Source organism: Anas platyrhynchos, chromosome 3 (assembly GCF_047663525.1).
Source record: "Anas platyrhynchos isolate ZD024472 breed Pekin duck chromosome 3, IASCAAS_PekinDuck_T2T, whole genome shotgun sequence".
NCBI lineage: Eukaryota > Metazoa > Chordata > Aves > Anseriformes > Anatidae > Anas > Anas platyrhynchos.
The window spans coordinates 50,171,545-50,191,204 of record NC_092589.1 but is presented as its reverse complement, the minus strand read 5'-3'; the positions used below and the strand labels follow the sequence as shown (position 1 = coordinate 50,191,204).

The 19,660-nt window shown below is 43.4% G+C and overlaps 1 protein-coding gene across 3 annotated transcripts in view; it reads right to left on the bottom strand.

Moving 5' to 3' along the window:
• AGPAT4 (1-acylglycerol-3-phosphate O-acyltransferase 4) overlaps window positions 1–19,660 on the bottom strand; it is an 81,758-nt gene that overhangs the window by 35,680 nt on the left and 26,418 nt on the right. For all 3 annotated transcript variants that reach the window (XM_027454275.3, XM_027454276.3, XM_072035885.1), the window contains one exon: window positions 3,472–3,641. In XM_027454275.3, the coding sequence (XP_027310076.1) occupies window positions 3,472–3,641 (170 nt within the window). The remainder of the gene's footprint in view (window positions 1–3,471; window positions 3,642–19,660) is intronic.

The window sequence follows — 19,660 nt, the reverse complement described above, 5'->3', positions numbered from 1 at the left end:
ATGGGCTTTTCTCCTTTTCCTCTGTAAATGAATAGATCTCTGGCTCTCACTCAGCACTGTCGAGCTGGTACCTTTTAGCATTTTGAATGGCTGCTCCACAAGTATCATAAAAAATCATATCCAAAAGTATGATAAAAATGTAAAATAAATGTCAGAAATGGCAGATTTTTTTTTACCTACTCCTTCAAAACTCAAAACAAACAAACAAACAAACAACAAAACAACCAAGCACAGCACCACCAAACTCTAGAATTAGTGGCTTCGTTTAACAGAAGTTCAAGGTGTAAAACAGTTTGGGCACACACTTACAGTGTCTTTAACAGCATGGCCATCATCTGCCATGGCTGTAGGGTACTGCTGGATATCACAACAAAGCCATTCTGTCCACCTTCTGCTGCTAAACGCAATCAGTTCCACTCCTTCAGCCATGAATTGTCTTCATCTTCTCTCTCTTCACCCTCCCCAGTCATCTTTCCTTTCGTTCATAGAAGCAGGTACGGCACGACAGAGAGAAGTGCCTGAAACACGCTAATACCGATGAGACAAGCACCAGAACAGATGCAGAAGATAGGATGGCATGGGCAAAATTTCCCTTTCAAGAGCAGTGAGTACATGATTAGCGTAGTGAGATGTTGATAAATGCCTAAAAAGTTTGCATAGACACTTTGCAGCGTAAAACTAAACCCCATTAAATATAAAACGCCATTAGCTCACAAATTCCCCGAGCCACAAATTGCTGGGGGCTTGGACAGCCCTTCAAAATTTCTTTGTATGCTTGCCTTGTTCTTGCAACTCTCTCTCAAACATTTGCTTCTGGCCTCTGTTCAAGACAGGGCAAGATGAGCCTTCAGCATAATGGCTTTTACATTCGTAATTGTGCTGCCACACCAAATCCTGCAGTATTGCACAGTACAATTGCACAAGAAGCTGGTGTAAGACAGCACAAAGTCACACCAAGCTATACCCTGCACCGCCAGGCATCCATCCACTCCTGTGCTGCACCAAACCTAGCATCAGTATGCCAATACAGTAAATCCTGTAAGGAAACAAATCTAGGATGACAGCTGGTGAAGGGGGTGTGGTTTTTTTTTGGTTGTTTATTTTGATGGCTTATGATGAACCTTGACTGGTTACCCCAACAGGGGAATAAACTGCTTTCCTGTGTTAAGACATCTACGCAAGTAAGAGCACATGGGAACCATTTCCTCCTGGAACAGTTTCTGGAAAGTAAAACCACAGTACATTAATCAAGACCGAAATAGTTTTAAGAAGTAATTACAAAAAGATATATCAGTTCCTAAACGATCCCTAAGATTAGCAAAGATACAAACTGAGTAATAACTCAGCATCCAAAGACAGCAGTGTTTTCAGTTAGCGCGGCAGAGTAATTGTGCAATAGTTAATGTTTTATGCAGTGGCCTTCTTATGTGTAGGGAACAATACACAAAATTAAAACATAATCTCGATTAACTTGGAAAAACTATTAAAAAATAATTAAAGCTAATGAAATTCAATCCAACCGCACAACACCAACGTAAAACAAGAGATTTCTGACCCTGTGGGTCCCTATTAGTTCGTACAGAAACAGCCCTTTAATTTTCCACAATGCTGCTTTCTGAAGAAGCTCCTGACCTTCTACAGTACAGCTTTATCTCGAGAACTGTCATCGTTAGGCCTACAAAATTAGACAGACTATACTAAAGAACCACTGTATAATGAGAATACAGAAAGAAGAATGCTTTTGGCACATATATCTGTCTGCCACAAACACATTTCCCTACATCTATTGCTGTCTTTGATGATATTTTCCAGCTCTGTACTTGAGGCCTAGACATGACAGTAAACTTGTTCCACAGTAATGAGGAGCCAACAGCCATTTCATTGATATGCAGGACCTGCAGTCCTTTGGTTTATTTCCCTCCAGTTTTCAGGTTGTTTTGTTTTTGTTGTAATTGTTCATTTTTGTTGGTGGTGGTGCTTTTTTTTTTTCATCTTTGTGGAATTTGTTTGTTTTAAAGCAGATGTTCATGACTCGAATTTGAAAGGCGTTCAAGTAGTGCCTGAATATCCAGCAAATGCAAAGAGCCAAAAGGAAAGGCCACAAGGAGTCATAGGTTCACACAAACTCAATTCAGGACTTTTGACAGCATTCAGTAGCAAGGTTAGAAGAGGATACTATAGAAGACTGCCAAAATGAGGTATTAGTCTGTTTTCTTTGGAGGGTGAAACTGTTTCCTTAGTCTCTTGTCAGCAGAAAATATCATCAGAATCACAGAACTAAACCAAACCAGCTTAGGAGAGGTGCTAGAATCATCTCTATGAACTAACAGGGGACACAAGAAAAATTAAAAACAAATGCACACATACTCCTAGCTTAACGCAATAGTACATTCAATTGTGGATAACCCATTCTCCCACCCTTTACTAGTTAACACTTGGTTAGTGCTTTCACTTCAGATGGCAGCCCTTTTGTTCTGAGAGACAACATTAACTACATCATTCAAGCTCTAGCTATGGTTTTGGTGGATTTGTAAGACAGCTCTAGAGAAGGCAAACAAATTCTGCAATTTATTGGCAAAGTATCATGGAGTAGCTCATCCTTCTGCAGCACAATCAACCAAATAGTTACGCAGCAAGCACGCTGAAAGAAACAACTGTAAAACCTCTACAGGCTAAAAATACCTCTTTCATCAGCTGTAACTGCAATACTTTTAACATTTCTATGAATGCCCAAACAACCCTAACCCAGTATTCCATGTAATTCCACTGCACTGACTTAGGTTCATGTCTCTAAGTCCTGACGACAATTGCATGAAATTTGAACAGAGATCTGTTAACTTAATGTCCCAGTTTTGGCTGGGATAGAGTTAATTTTCTTCACTGTAGCTGGTATGTTGCTCTGTTTTGGATTTAGGACTTGCTGCAGAGCCCTGCTCACACAGAGCTCAGGACTCTTCTGCTCCTGGCACTGCCCTGCCAGTGAGGGAGCTGGGGGTGCACCAGGAACTGGGGGGGGGACACGGCCAGGACAGCTGTCCAGAGGGATGTCCCACACCATGGGGCACTGTGCTCAGCAGTAACAGCTTGAGGAAAGGAGGAGGGTGGAGGCATGTTCAGAGCCATGGTGTTTGTCTTCCCAAGTAACTGTTACCCATGATGAGCCCTGCTTTGCTGGCAACAGCTGAACGTCTGCCTGCTGATGGGAAGTAGTGAATGAATTCCTTCTTTTGCTTTACCTTTGGCACTGAGTAAAGTGCCTTTTCTCAACCTACGTGCTCTTGCACTTGTACTTTACTTTCACCTTTCTTTGTTCTTACATTGTGTGAGGAGCAAACAAACAGCTGTGTGGTGCTTAGCTGCCTGCTGGGGTTAAACCACAACACTCTCAAAAACACAAAGAATTTATCTGTGTGTGTTTTTTTCCCCACACCCAAGGAGAGGAAGCTTTTTTTAATGCTAATCAAAACTCACCCCAAGGACTCCAAATCTTTCACAGAAGTTCCAACCACAGAGAAAGTCAATTTCGAAGTTGTGATTAAGAATTACAATGGCATTCTCCTTCCCATACTTGTGGTAACTCTCTGGATCAGTGTAGAGGGTGCAGTCTGTGCCCGACCACCATTCCAATAACATCACCATCTCTAAAATAAAGAACAAGACATAAATGAATGCACAGCGCATATGCAAAGCCACAAATTATTAATGCGTTGAAAAGTATCAGTTGCCTCAACACTACAGGGCAAAAAAAAGGGTAAGGCAGGGGAGGCAGAGGGGAGAAAGGGAGATAAGGAGATGGCATGGGAGGAGGGAGTAGAAATGTTTTATAGCAATACTGAGGGGTTTTACTTATTTGAGAATTACAAATTTAATGTTAAAAATGTATTATCAAGATACACGTAAAATTAGCATTTGTGGTTTACAATACAACATTACATGAAGAATGAAACAAACTTATAGGAAAAACAAAGAGGCCTATTTGCACTATGCACTGCTCCTCACACTCCTTCCTAGGAGTTCTGCCAGCTGGAAACCCCTGGAAGCACTGACAACACATCGGGCCTCACTCCACATCAGCACCACTTGGCTCCTGGCTGGCTAGGCTCCAACTGCTGTGCTCTCAGGACGTCCTATATGCAATATGGGCGACAGCACAGCCAGTGACTGCATTTTGTACTCAGTCCGACCACTCGGGCCAGTAACTTCTAACAGATGGGACTGTCCAGTACAAGAATCTCTCACGTACACATTTCTCTTGATTTTATGCTATGCTGTCATTGCCCCACAATGGAATGGAGACTGAAGTACATCAGATAGTAAAATTCTTGATTTTTCTGTTGAGAGTTACATTACTATTCACTACAGTGCTTTACCAAGCAAATAATCAAACAAACAAAAAAGAAGTGCCATCTAAAAACACGAGTTAAGTGGCAGACAGTTACAAAAGCACAATTGTGAGTCAATTAAATGAAAGGCATAAAGAGAGGAACCTCTAAAAACTGCACAATTACAGACCAGAAAGCAGCTTGGACAAGACATCTGGAAGCAGGTCTGCTGCACGTACACCTTATGCATCATCCTTTTAACTTGTCAGGAGTAGCAGTTGCGTGTCCTGCTACAACAGATGCATTTTACATTTGCCAGGAGTGTATCAATCATTCAGAGCAGAGCCAACAGCTCGGACTGGATGAGGAACTGCCGTCCCCAGGCTAAAGATAAGGGGGGTGGCTGGCAAAGTGTGCAGAGCCAAGAGGAGCTATTAATAGCAAGTACATCTGCACATCCTTTAGTTGATGAAATGATTAAGCAAGGGAGGGATGGGGGCCGGAAGAGGGGGCAACAGGGAAATCCCTGTTAAGTACTCCTAAAACGTTCTGGATTGGCATTCAGATCTGTTTCCAGATTTTAATTCTAATAAACAAACACCAGGAGTTGTAGGGCTGTGAGGGCTCTTCAAAACAGAGCTGTACTTACAAGATGGAGAGCGGTTCCTCAGCAGCCTCCTGGTGACCATCATACAGTTTTTACCTTCCCATTGGCTTATCCCATTATCAAGCACAGGCAAGAATTAAGTCCCGTATTTATTTTGCTCGTAACTATAAGCCTGACCACAAGACTTGTGAAATCAACCTTTACGCAGTAATGTTCCTCTGGTTTGGGGCAAGGAAAGTTGGAGTGACACAGTAAAACCAACAAGCTTGGAGAGCTTTATCTCCAAGGAAATGGGAAAAAAACATCTAAAGGCAATGCCTCTCCTTGAGGAACCCCCTGGGAAGACCTAAGGTGATCACAGGACAAATGAGAGGAGTCTGTCACGATGAAGAGGAGAAGGTGGCAAGGGACACGTTTCCTGACAAAGCTTCCTGACAAAGCTACCACGAAACTTCTGCACTGAAGCAAAGCTCCACTGCAAGGGGCTGTTCTCTGCTCAGAGAAAAGCACCCCCTTCTCAGGGCACACGTCTCTGCAGGAAGGATGAGCCACCTGAGATGCTTTCCTGACCTCAGGTAAACCCCAGAGCTCCACACATCCTCATGCACCTCAGGGAAGATCACAACCAAGCTGGCCCTTGAAACACATCTGAAACCCTTTCAGTTTAGGTCCTCCACTGGCCTCAACTAGGAGATGAAAACAGAGAACAGGCAGGAACAAGTCTTCTACTTTTTCAGTCATCATTAGCTCAGTTAATTGCCTGAAGCTTTTGATGACATCGTGCTGTACGCTGGAGAACACACGTTAGTGGCATGAATGAATTTCTTCTAACAGTGTTACAGCCAGGCTAATAAACAATCTCTATTCAAATAACATTACTTTAATATGATAAAAACACATTTAAGGTGCAGATAAATGACTGACTTGTCAGTCCTTCTGTTTACTCCTAATCAAAGCAGATAACTACTACGGTGGCAGGCGCACCCATTACTCAATGCCTGCTATTACGCATCAAAGCAACGCTCAGAGACCCAAGCTGCCACGTGTTAGAAGGATATCGCTGGTTGGAAACGGATTTCCCAATGACAGCCAAAGATGCTCACATCCCAGCGAGGGAGAGATGTAGAGATAGGGAAGTGAGGAAGCAGATACATGGCTAAGCTCCAAGACTTGCTCTACGAAGAACTGCCTTGTGACAAACATACACAACATCTTTCCAAGAGTGCAGCTTTCATTCCCCAAAGCACAGCAAAATTGAACAATAACAACCCACCAATTCGCAAACCTTTACAGAACCTACAATCACATCCCAGGGCAGAACACAAGCACAGAAAAAGAAGTTTGTGACAGGTTTCTGCTTGTCTTTTGCTTAGCTAGGAGCCCTAGCTGTGACAGAAAGAATGACTGTCAGACAGGAGCTTCTCTCTTTTGATCTCGACTGCCATTAAGCCTCTTGCCTGAAATAAACATGTACCGATGATGACTGTGAGGTCCTCGTGAAAAAAAAGCCAACTCTACCTGAGAACAAAAAAAAAAAAAAAAAAAAAAAAAAAAACCAAAAAACCAACAACTTCAAAGTCATCTCCCTTGAAGTGCTTTGTCTTTTCCTAAAAATTCGAACAAAATGAATAATACATCAGGAATTTCACTACACGGGTATGCCACATACACAGAGCTCTTCGTATTTTCAGTCTCCAGTATATTCCAAAGAAGCACAGACAAAAAGATTTCTGCACATACTTGGATCCTGCACGAGCAGGATTTCTGTCTGAATAAACCCTGCAGAAGCCTGTCCCTGCTCCTCACCCCACATGCCCATTTGTTGCTGGCGTGCTCCTGCAGTCACTGCAGGAACACAAAGCGGGCACTGAATGCTTCTGTATTAAATACAGTGAACACCACCCACCAGCCTTTCAGTTTTAAATGCTTTGCTTTCCCTTATCTTTCCCCTCTTTATTTTCCCTTCTTCCCAGCCTCCCTTCTCTCTGCAGCTCTCAAGCAATGGCCAGCAATGGCAGTTTGCACTGCTCTTGCATCACGCCACCAGCTTAAGCTTACTTCCACAACCCGCCACAGAAATTTATTACCAAAACCTTCCTGCGCTGGCCCAACAGCACAAGGACACTCATACAGGTTCTCATTGCCTCCTCCACAGTGCAGATAACCACTGTGAGCCCCCTCTTTGTACACCAGTCAGGCTGTATAGGGGGGAAAAATATAAAGAACAAAAAATATGTCTTGCTCCCAACCAGGGCTGGACCAAGATTTCTAGTGTAAGGAAGATTTCTAATCTTCCCCACCCCCTTTCATGAGGTTTTGGAGTTAGAATATCATGACTAAGCTGGTAAATTCGCATTCACCCACGTCACGGGGGGCTCCTATCTTACAAACCAACTCCTCCACTAACACTTCCCCACAATTAATGCAAAGGAAGGGAGAATAAAAACAAACAAACATGAAATATCTCACCCCAGGCTGGAAGGGAATTCCCTTTCAGTAAATTACAGCTAGCTCCAGGAGAGGCTGACTGCAGGGAAAAAGCGTGCCTTCAAATGCCTAACACCGATTCTTTGTCTACCTGAGAAATTCTAGTTTTTCTACCCTGAAAGAAAAAAAAAAACAACCCTCACCCCGCTGCATGTAATGGCACCTACCCTTTGTGGGAGCAGATGTCTTCCTGTACCCCTTCGGTGCTCGAATCTGAACTGCCTCAGCGCCTGCACTTCAAGAGCAAGTACCTAAATGGAGAACATCTCCAAGGCTAACTAGTTATGTGAAAAACATTTACCAGGGGAAGGGAAACACACAGTTTTCTGAGACTTGTCACTTTCCAACTGGATGTTTTGTGAGGGTGAGTCACTGAAACAGCTGAGGCTGTTCTTCTGTCCTTGCATGGATTTTGTTGGTAAATTTCTTTAGCTCGCCCAACTGCTCTTGATACTACACCTAAACATCTGCTTACTAGGTTACCCATAAAACACCTGTTTCAGAACGCGACTGAAAGCATAGTTATGTATTGACTCGAAAAGTACGATAAGTACAAAATAAAAGTACAAAAAGCAGGCAATGCAAGTACCTAACCTACTGTAAAGGGCAACAGAACTGTTCCTCTTTAAGGCATTAGTCATTTTCTTAACCTATGCCTCATGGCAACACAAACCGAGAAAATCGACAAGCTCCACATTCCTTTATTCTTGTAGGAAGATGTGATAAATGTGTAGTAAACTCCAATACAAATCAAAAGCAAGGCAAGCAGGGCGAGCCACAACCACCATTCTGAGGACCAGACCAGATAAATGGCTGTGATGAATCAGTGCACTGCACAAAAGACGGGAAAAAGCATTTCTAAAAAAAGTCATGGCAAAATAAGGCTAAATACTGCCTAAATACTGTCCATGAATGAATGACTTACAAGAATGACTTTCTTCCTTCTCAGATTATCAGACTACACCTACTAGGTGCATCTCAAACATTTTCCAAATCAAGTACTGACAATTGCAGAGCTCCTGAGACAGGCTACCCCAGTGCTTCAGCATGCATCTAGCCTCACTAGGCAACTGGTTTGGTTGTCTGCTCCATCCCCTGCTGCAGCTACAAGTGATTGTGAGGAAAAACTCGAGGAGAGGAGCTCTGCTGTAAACTTGCGCTGCTTAGGAACGTGAAACAATTGGGGGTCAGAGCTGGATCGTTACTAAACATCCACAGGAAGAACTCTTAGTATAGCTTATCATTACAAAAAGCACATACAGATTTTCTGCCCAGCACTGCCTTCCCTCACCCCCCAAATGAGGGGGAGGACTTTCATGGAGCCCAGCAGGCAAGGAATCAGCTCGACAGCTTCAAGCAGGTTCCCATTCTTTACATACAGGTGCTCATGGGAGCAGCAACGAGGTACAGCGGAGAAATCTGGTCTGCTCCAAGACAGAGCTCCTGGTCTTCAACCAGCTGGAAAATGTTTAAGTTGAGTGTTTTAAACAGAAGAAGAAACCAAAATCCACATTCTGCTTGCCTTGGCCCCTTACTTACCCACGCTAAGCTGGTGATGCTACAACTGTACCTTTGCACTTCTTTTTTTCTCCCCTTGAAGTTGTTTTTCAGCAAGATGGCAGAGAGCACTGGTGGGGAATCATGCACACAAATTTAAAACAATCACAGCAACAAAACCAACCAGCCAACCAACCAGCAACAACATCAAAACTTTCTCTGTTGGCTGCAGGTCTGCTTTTGGAGATTTTTGCCTCAGTCCCCATGGGAGATCCTGTCAGCAACTCCCTTGAATAACACTTCAAGGACGTGCATGGCTGTGCTTTTAGGGCCAGAAATCACCAACAGAGAGAAATCCAGGAATGATGACTTAATTCCCCACCCATCACAATAAATTACTGGATGTGCTTTCAAGGCAAGAGATAAACACAGTCCAGCCCTTTCGTATGTTCAGGCTGAGACCCATTTATTTCAGCATTTGCTTGCAGGAGGTTCTTTTAACACAGTTCTCTTCACCAATCTAATACTCCAACAAAGACCATGTGCTTTTTTTTTTTTTTTGGCCACAAATGGCTGTGCTCAGTATAATACATACAGATCAAAGGAGTTTGTACCAACAAATGGTGAAAGACAACACACTGCCTGGCAAGTTTCCACGGCACCACCACTTGCTCTGTACGGGCATGAAACCAGGCAGTCGCATCTCTGGCGGATGTGGCTTCTTGTTGCCCATAACACCACCGGCTTTCTTCTATTGTGCACAGGAACTGCTCAGCAAATTAAAAGTGGTCACAGGGCACTCACTGCAAGGCACTGTGCAGAGGGAGCACCAACAGTCTGATTTCAACATCTCACTTTAAGCAATTTCCTGTTCGCTTAAACACGCAGAAAATAATTCTTTTTTTCATGCTGGGTTTTATTATTTTTAAGCCCGTGTATCTTTAATTGAAGAACTACTGCCCCACACAGCTGCTTTCAGTAAAGCTTCTCACTGTTACGAATGGCACACCGTGACCACCAGGTCTGCGCTTGCCATCAGTGCTCCAGCTTTCCAGTGATCCCCAACGAGTTATTTGGGAAGAATTCACTGTTCTTACAGAACAAGGTTGATTGAGAAGAGGAAACAACTCTGTCCCGAGTGCACACGCTTTTTTCCCATGTTGGGGGATTTGTTTGAGCGACTTACTGATAACTGTGCCCAAGGTTATGAGAGGTACAAAAACGGCCGTGGAGCATGAACCGAGAGCCTGACTCCACGTGTTGATCTTGGCCCACAGATCTCAATGGAATCTAGAAAGAAGTAAAAAAGCCAGGCAACTCCTTCGTGCTGTTTTTATACCAGTCTCCTGCTTGGGCTCCACAAGAGCCTGCCTGTCTGAGAGCTAACAGGGCAGCCACCCTCAGTGCTCCCCAGAAAGCCGCAGCTCCACACCTCACCTCTAAATCTATCAGAGTAATGTCTACACGCTCCGGTCAGCATTAACTCTTCATTGTTTGAGAGTTGTACAGAGGATCGCTGCTTCCTCTCAAAGAAAAGCTAGTCTGTGATATGCCAAAATCATTCAGAAGATAGCTGGAAAGGCTGCTTATGAAGTTATGACTTCTGTCACCTCCATAATTCCTGCGTACTCCCAACTAACATCACAGATCCACTGATGATTCCCCTCCCTCCTCTGTCCTGCACCCCCAGCTCTCCCCACGTCCACAGGAACCAGCCCTCTCTCCTCCTCACTCTCAGGCTAGTGGGTGAATAGAGAAATTACCCTTCAATTAACTGTTCTCAATTTGAACCTAACCTAAAGATTGTGATTTCTCTTTTAGACTTGAAGAAGGGTTCCTGCATACAAATCCTTTCCAGTTTTCCAGGCATGCCAACTGGTCTAACAAGAAGAATTACTGCTGACTGCAGATGTTGGATCATTTACGTTATCCACTTTGCTTAATCCCAGCTATGCCAATCAGACAACATAGAGTCAAACAGAAAAAAAACAGACACACTGCAGCCTCCTGCTATCCATGATACGATGAGATAAAGTGTTAAAGCATCTCCAGTCCTGCAGATTGTTCCCCTGGCATCTCTGCAACACAAGCTAATGGTTCCCTTGGAAGGGGGCAAGGCTTCACAACTCAATTGTTAAACCCCCCAGGACCTGCTTTGACCACCAGGCCATCTGATAAGCTCAGCACGCTTTACCAGAGCTCTTATTTGTAGCCTCACTAAAGCCAGACTTCTCATGCAGGTTTTACTGTAATGTGCTCCTGAAAGAAACAATTATTCTCCAAGCAATGCTATCAGGAGAACTGATGCCTCGTAACTAGTGCCCAGTTGCAAAATCTGACCTGCTCCATCTCTGCTTCAGGTCCCGTACAGCTCTGGTGCTCCCTCAGCCCTGTGAGGGAATGGCACACGTGATCCAAAACAAGGAAGGTACATAAGGTGTATCGGGAAAAGTTTTGCCCTGTCTTTACTAGAAGGAAACAGCTTATCAGTGAGCAGCACTTGAGGTCAGATTTCACTGACTATTGGGTTATGATTTTTCTTATCAGTGTTTGACGTATTCAAAGCAAGAAATACAGCTCGTTCACCTGTGCAAGCACTGACACACACAGGCTTGAGTGCTGAGAGAGGAAACATGAGAAGGGAAGGTCAGAAACAATCCAAAGGATGTTAAATGTTTTGCAATGATCAGTAATATAGCGCTTGATAGCCCTTATCAGTTAGGCTTACACCACAGCGACCACTTGATAAAAAAGATAAGCTGACAACACTTAGACTTTCACACACCCTGGGACATAGCAAAACAGCACCTGACCCCTCAGTACCCCCCTCCGGGCATGCTGTGACTGTGTATGGCCCTGCCTTGTGCCTTATCCAGGGGGCTGCGTGCAAGGACTAACCTCTGGATCCTGCTGAAAGCTCTTGCAACAACGACGGCTTGGATAAGCAGTACTTACGAGGTTACTCCCATTCTGATCTTGCTGGTTTGGGTGGCATAATACTGTCTAAGTCACAAAACAGAAGTTTAAAGGAGAGCGGTGTGACTTATAATTTATAAGACTAAGGAAGTGCCATCTTAATTTGATACACTCAAAAATTAAATCCAAGAATTGGATTTACAATTATGGTTACAAACTTGCTCCCAAACTTTTATAAAACACCAAATGCATGGACAAGTACTTGCCATCAGGCATTTGAATCTTTAATGTTTCTGTTTGAGCTTTTTCTTGAGACCAGAGGGCTAGGAGCTACTTGATTTGAATAAAAGTCAAGAATCTGGCATAATTTAATCTTTCAGAAAAAAACTTCAGCTATTTACAAGGCTTACAACATGTACAAACAGGGGAAAGGAAAGAATGAACTATTAACAAAAATGAAATAAAAAACACACACACACACACAAAAAAAAAAAACCACCACTAAAAACTGAAGATTAGTAAACAGCTCTAAAAGGAGACCTGCCCTAAAAAGTGCAACTATACGTTGTCTTTTGGTCAATCTGGAAAAGAAAGATCTCCTTTTTTTTCTTCTGCAGACTAAGGTATTCGATGCAAATTAATAAATGTTGTGGGTGATGCGAAGTCAGAACACATTTTACGGATCAGATGACCTTGAGAGGTAAGGTAACAGAAATGAGATTAATTTTGATAGGACAAGCCCTGCAGAACTAATAAAAGAGAGCCTCATAATTTAGAAATGACAGAGGAGAGAAGTATCTGGGAACATTAGCTTGCCAGTTAATGTTTCTGGTCTACTTGTATTATTCAGGTCTACAAAGGAAAAGGCTATTAGGATGCCCCCCCCCCCCCCCACATTCCCCCAAATATTGGGGGTGGAAAAATACACAAATATAAAGCTGTGGCAGGTTAGGAGAGACACAAGAACAACTGTGTAAAATAACCAAAACGTCAAGTATCTGTATATTTTCAAACTTCTTCTAATTCCTTTCATAGATGACAGATTTAGAAACTGGACAAGATTCATATTAAACTGAGTGCATTATACTGCTGCTAGAAAAAGCATGAATTTATTTCAAAACTCTCTTCTAGTCCTATTTCCTGCCACTAGGAAAAAGAAAATAAAAATAAAGTAGCCCGGCCCAAAGGAGTTCTCAGCCAAAAATCAACTTTCAGAGGCCAGGATCTCAAAATCTGAGCACGCACAAAAGCAAACATGAACCGAGTTAATAGATGCCTTAGTCTTCTCTTGTATTTATTCAATCAGAGTTGAATTCTTTGACATAATGAATCATTAGCACTTCCCTAATTACAGGGCTATTGGCAGTATCCATACTTAGGACTCAGAACAGCTCCCACGCTCGTGACTTTTTGCTACATGCATTGCTTGCATGTACTAACTAGATCATCTGAAGATGAGAAAAGTTATTTGACTCAAGTGAATCAAGTTCAATGCAAATCCTAAGGAAGGAAAGCTATTCTCACCCAATGCCTCTCCTTCTTACATATTATCCTTACAGAAGTCTTCATTTCTATGTGGACCAGGTTTATCCTCTCTAAGTTTCAAATCAAACAAAAATTTAGACTTTGGAAAGAAAGCAGTTCAGAACAAAGTGGCACATCAAGAGAGAAAATATCATTGTTTTCTTTGCTCTGGATCCACATTTTCCACATGTTCAACCTCCACTTTCAGTTACTGATGAAAAGGAACCAACCTCAGAGAGCACTCTGACTGATCATTTAAAAGAGAATACCAGTTGCCATAGGAAGTAGCAGGAATTGGGGAAAAAAGTGAATTTGATTAAGAAACTGAGCAAAAGGGAATTTAAAACCTAGAAAAAAATCTGTAGTGCTTTTAAGTAAACCCTCCTTTTACTAAGAGCTACATTTCATAGAGGTATAAAGACAAAAAGAAGGAATTAGAGTCACAACAGAACAAGAAAACTGCAGTAATGGCAGCAAAGGTTTCTGTATGTTTCCAATAATATTTCCATTTACCTTTTACTTCAGATAACCAGTGCACTCTTAAGAAATATCCATATATTGCCAGAAATAATATGCTATGGACAACTGATTTTCAGGAGCTAAGGCAGATAACTTCTACTTGGCCTTTCCTAAGCACAACATACTCGCTCTGAATTTCAGGACTGGAAACAAGAAGCTGACTTGGTACCTTTCTTACACCACAGTTAATTTAGTGTCTAGTTAATGGTGAATGGCCACCGAACCTCTCTCACTTTGAGAACACAGCTCAGAACAAAGCCATTACTCATTTTTCACTTGCATTCCCTGAATTCCTTGTCTCTGCCTGCAATCTTACAGCATCTCATCACGTGAGGTCTTGAGAGACAAGAACAGTGTCCTGGTGCTTATTTTAGCTTCTGAATCCCTAACAGTGACTTTCACCAAGCATTCTTTAACGGGACAATAAGGTCAGAAGCTACAAGTCAAACAAATGGCTTTCATGAATTAAAAATGAAGTACGACAGATCAAATATACCCATCAAGTACTCATGAAGCTGTGATACTTGTACTGGGTGTAGTGCAAAACTCCTCAAACTGAAGTCATCCAAATAGGTAAATATACAAAAAAGCACTTTAAAAAATAAACAAAGAATGCAACACAAATAAGAAATACTATATTTAGTTCAGTCAGACATACACCTGAAGAACACAGTAACATCACATCACAGGTAAGGAACAAAAGATCTGTGCCTCTCAAGTCACATTCAGCTTCATTGTGCTTGCATTAACATTTCCTCAACATTTAAGTGCAGTAAGAAAGTCAGAAAAAGAATCCCCAAGCATCCTGACCTGCTCAGGAAACTGACAGCTCGTTTGCTCCAGCAGGAAGGGATGTGAAGTTTTGACCAGCTTGTCTCACCTCTTACTGATCTAACTAAAAGGGTGCCTGCAAAAGCACTACTGGCTTTCTGCTCTGTAGTCCCACTAGTAAAAGAAAACACTTGCAGAAACGGTGCACACAGAGGTAACCATCTCCTTGCTTGTACATGGCTACTGTCTTATTCTGAGAATTATTTGCATGGAATGATTTTCCTTGCAAACACAGGTTTAGCTTATGTGGTGCACAGCAGCCCAGCATAACCAACAGACTCAGAGTTTACGCTCTTCTATCCTGTTCCTAAAAAGACAGCCTTTGCCAGTTACAAAAGGCAGGCTGTCCCTCTCTGGTAACCAAGGCATTTTCCTATTCAGTGCTTTGCAAATTAGGAGGAGCAGCAGCCAGACATACTGTTTCAAGGAGGTACAGGAGGAATCTGACGTGTCACAGAAATACTAAAATTAAGACCCATCTTGCAAACATGTTGTGTGCGTGCTGGGAACAGAGGGGTATCACAAAATCAGATGCATATGTCCTTTTGGTGTTCTGCTCCTGAACTTTATCTCAAGTATTTCTAGCACAACAGAACCAAAGAAACAAAAGAAAACACTTCAAAGTTTAAGCAGGGTATACAATATTACACAAAGTGTATTAGGTACCAGAATAAAATTAGAAAATAAAATAAAAATAATAAATTTATCCCATGCCAAACCGATCAAAGCAGTAAAGAAATCCCAGAATGAGGCTGCCTGTGGCAAGAGTCAGTGACTTCCTCAAACTTCTCCAATGAGTTCTTGTTCTGAACAATTACCACCACCTTCGTTGCCCCAATTTTCTCAAAATTAAAGATATTCACAGGACCCACATGACTCTCTGACCTCAACGATTAATGCAATGCTTATCAACTTGGAAGGTAATGAGACAATGTTGTTCCCTCTGTCTAAGCCATACATGCTACTGCATTACAAGTGATTGAAACGCCCTCCTTTAACTCATGCAAGCTGACATTTCTCTTTGCATTATGAAGATTCACAGCTTTTCAAGACAAAATGTTCTTGGTGGTCATCTGGGCTTCTCACAGCCGCTTGAAACTGAGAAGCAGCAATAGCCCAGCTCTGGTTGCTGCATCGCAGGCTGCGGAGTTGTTAGGGTGCCAGCTGGCGCCCTGCCTGAGGTCTCTGGGGTTCCATGCAGCCCATTTAGATCTTCTCTCAAGTCTTGCCTGCAAAGCTGGAAAGCCAACAGCTTCTCCAACCAGAGTTACCATGTAGGCTGATAGCAGTGGAAGAAACGTCAGCAAGTTCATTTGAAGGACAGAAATCGCTCATGACTTGGGTTGCTGTGAGCACCATTTCTTACAATTTATTTCTGACTGCTAAGGGTGTAACTGTGAAGCTTGTGAAAAAACAGCACAGCAGCAGATGACAACACTCCAGTCAGATGGCATGCAAAGGCTCCTCCAGTAGCCTGGCTCTGTGGAATGAGTCTTGCTTGCAGGTTTCCACAAATCAGAACTCATCCCAGAATCCTCCGAATCCAGATGTTGCAGCACATCAAATCACTCCTTGATATAGCACATAAATAGGACAAACAAACAGATCAAAGTTCTTAAAGAAAGACTCTGCTTTTATGAACTTTGTGCAAGAGGCACATCGTCTTGCAGAAGAAGATGCACAGGAGAGAGTGGAGCTACTTCTGTGGAGAGCCCAAGCCAAAGGGCTAGCCCCAGACCTGAACAGGAAGTCTCTCTATGCTCTTATCCAAACAAATAGCCAAATAAAGTTCTGAATCTTGATTTAGATTATTTTTTCTTTGCTGTTTTAGCACACACTTGAACTTTCAAACCAGAGCAGGCTATTTATAAAAACAGCCCAAACAACTCGACCAGGAACACGGAGAGGAAGCAGGGCTTCATCACCTAACATCCCTAGGGGTGGGCAGCGAGGGGCCCTAGGCTGGCCGCAGAGCCCACAGACCAGGGCTCACCTTTAGACCCTGAGAGCAAAGGCAGGGCACACAGCGTACAGAAACACCCTCCAGGGAGGTGTGCGAGGCACGGCGCTCTTCTGTGGAGCTCGGGGCACACACGGGCTGCTGAAAGCAGAGCTCACCGATAGCTGCCCAAAGGCACGCTCTACCCAGAGGGAGCCTGTGACTGGTGAAGAGTAATACGCTTCAAGGAACGCTTCAGTTTGCAATATTAAAGTACAGACCAAACCACCGCTTTAAAATTATAACAACCCCCTCCCTCCTTCCAACACGTGTATCATTTACCAATCTAACTTCAAGATAAAAATCAGAGTAGGAGACAGATGATGTATTTTCTAGTTAAAAAAACAATCCAACCCTACCCCCCAGCTGGTTCTGTAAATTATAAATAATGAATGCAACTGTAACCTGAAATGTGATTTTGCATTGGTCTTAATTAAACAGAAGTTCCTGAAGACTGATGGTACATAATTTTTCCCCACTTTTTTTTTTTTTTTTTTTTTTTTATAAATATACACTGACATTTACATAAGTTGGCCAGATCCTCAACTGGTATAAAAATAATCTTCGGCTCCAGTGTAGTCACTGTTACAGCACACTGAGTAACACAAAATGAGGAACAGACTCTTCACACCCATTACAAAGCTTTATCTGTGGTTTGATCTTCCTGGCAATTTAACTTCAATGCTTGGCTAGTCACAGAATTAAAACATGCACATACACATGCTTGAATTGGCTAGCATAATAAGTGAAAAATATGCTGCATTATTGAAACATCACGGCTGCAATTTTGGCGGCAGGCACCACACAGCTACGGTTTTGGTGCTTTCTGTGCCTCGGCTCCCTGAACGTGATCCATTTTCATGCTCTTACAGAATGAAGACAAGTGCTGTAATGATAAAAAGTGTGAAACACTTTCTGATGGAGTGTCATCAGTGTTTTCTCAGATGAAACGCACCGAACTAGATAAACTGCTGCCAATTTAGTATGGCCAAGCCTGCATTCCTGTAACATAGCCAAGCTATAATTGCTTTGGGAACCCAAATCAGTATCAGATTTAATGCAAAATCTTAAATGCTCAAGTTTTCAAAGTATCCTGAAAGTTGTAGAGTGCTTCGGATCCTCACAGGGTACTACTACCTATGAGAGGAACTGCGAACTTGTGATTAGAACAGGACTGAACCTCTGTACCTCAAGGCGTGCCTCTGGTATTTGAGCCAGCAGCTCGGATCCGGCCAGAAGCCAGGCCTGGCACCGCACGCCTGAGTTCCTCCGTGCCAACAAACCACCTCCCTGCCAGCTTCCCCTGGCTCCCCCTCCCACACAGCCCTCCCCCTCAAAACAGACACTGATCGTTCGGGTCTGACCAAATGGACTCTCCCTCTTTCTAACCTAAGGCCCACAGAATGTAGAGTAAAATTTCTTCTTCACGTAAGGAAGTAATTTTAAGTCCGCCTATGTATTCACTCAACAGGGGGTTTCGACTGATGCTGCCTTCTCTAGCACAACCCTGCGCTCGAGCGGTGCAGGCACACAGAAGCAGGTTTTGTTCGCTTCTTTGGCCACTGCTCCTTTTAAACCATGTCGAAAGCTAGACGCAACCCTCCCGTAAGAAAAAAAACAGCTGCACACTTCAAACATTTCATGTCACAGCTTTTTTCTGTCTTTTATCCCTACACAAGCTGCCTGCAAAACAGCTTCTCCTCTCCAAGTTACAGCGCGTGTGGAACACCGCCAGCCTCGCGAGCACAAGGGCTTTAACACTTACACGGATCTGCTGCAGCCACTGCTCTGAAACGCTCTTTTCCAAACCTTGGGGGAAATTAATTATTTAACAGCCACATGTCAGAGAGATTTATCTGCCGTCTGAGGGCTCCTCTTACCCTTCTTCCCCAAGGAATTGAGCAGTGCTCCCACGCTGCAACAAGGCAGCGGCTCCTGGTGGCAGCAGGGCTGGGCGCTGCAGACACCGACCCTGACTCCTGCTGCCCGACTGAGCGCCAGAGGCCAGCACACGGCTCCCTGCTGCAGGCCCAAGGAGGTGATGAAGTGAGAGGCAGGGCTGGCCTTCCAGCTGCAGAGCCGTAATTCAGCAGAAGTGCCTGAGTTGGTCCAGTGTTTTCTCCTACTTTTGTTTTTCAGCTCCCAGGACAACCATGCTACAACAAAAGCACCGCCACGCAACAGACACGGCCCACGTGTGAGAGCAAGCAACCCTCCTACCTCTTTTTTGGTGTTCTCTCCTTAAAAATGAGATCATGACTTCAGGACTTTCCTGCATCAGCAAGTCAATGACATAAGCTGGAAATAGAGCACAGGCCCCAGCATCCTGGCTCACTCTTTGTATGAAGTCCAGCAACATCATGATCATTCCCCCCATCTGGGCCAAGAGTATTTCAACCTTCTCATATTGCTCACAGGAACAACCTTTGAACAAGAGTCCTGACGATTATTATGGCACTCTAATATCCTACATAACATAAGAAAAACCTAGCACACCACTGCTCTTAATGGAGGCCCAATTCCTACCTTTCCAACAAAGAACTTTTCAAGGACTTCTTTACGTGGCCCATACATTAAGTAGCACCAAGCATCAGGCCCTGTCCTCCCCACCAACCCTACGTCACCAAGCCCTACAGTGTTACTCACATGGCTTTGTGCTGCTCCCAGGACATCGCCTGCTCTTCTGCCCACCTGCCCTTGCATAATGTGCTGTTTTCCACATGAAGAAATCTACCATTTGCTTTCAGAATAAGGTCCAGACCTCAAAGACTCGGGGATCTGTCCTTGCAGCCTTTCTGAGTTCTCACCTAAGGACTGCATGCACCCACAGGAAAAACTACTGCCATACAACTAAGGAAATTTAAATCACCTTCCCGGAAACCCTGAATTTTAGGCATGAATTAATGCAGATTCCAGCACAGAGTCAGAACCTATGACAACACAAGAAGGACAAACTCC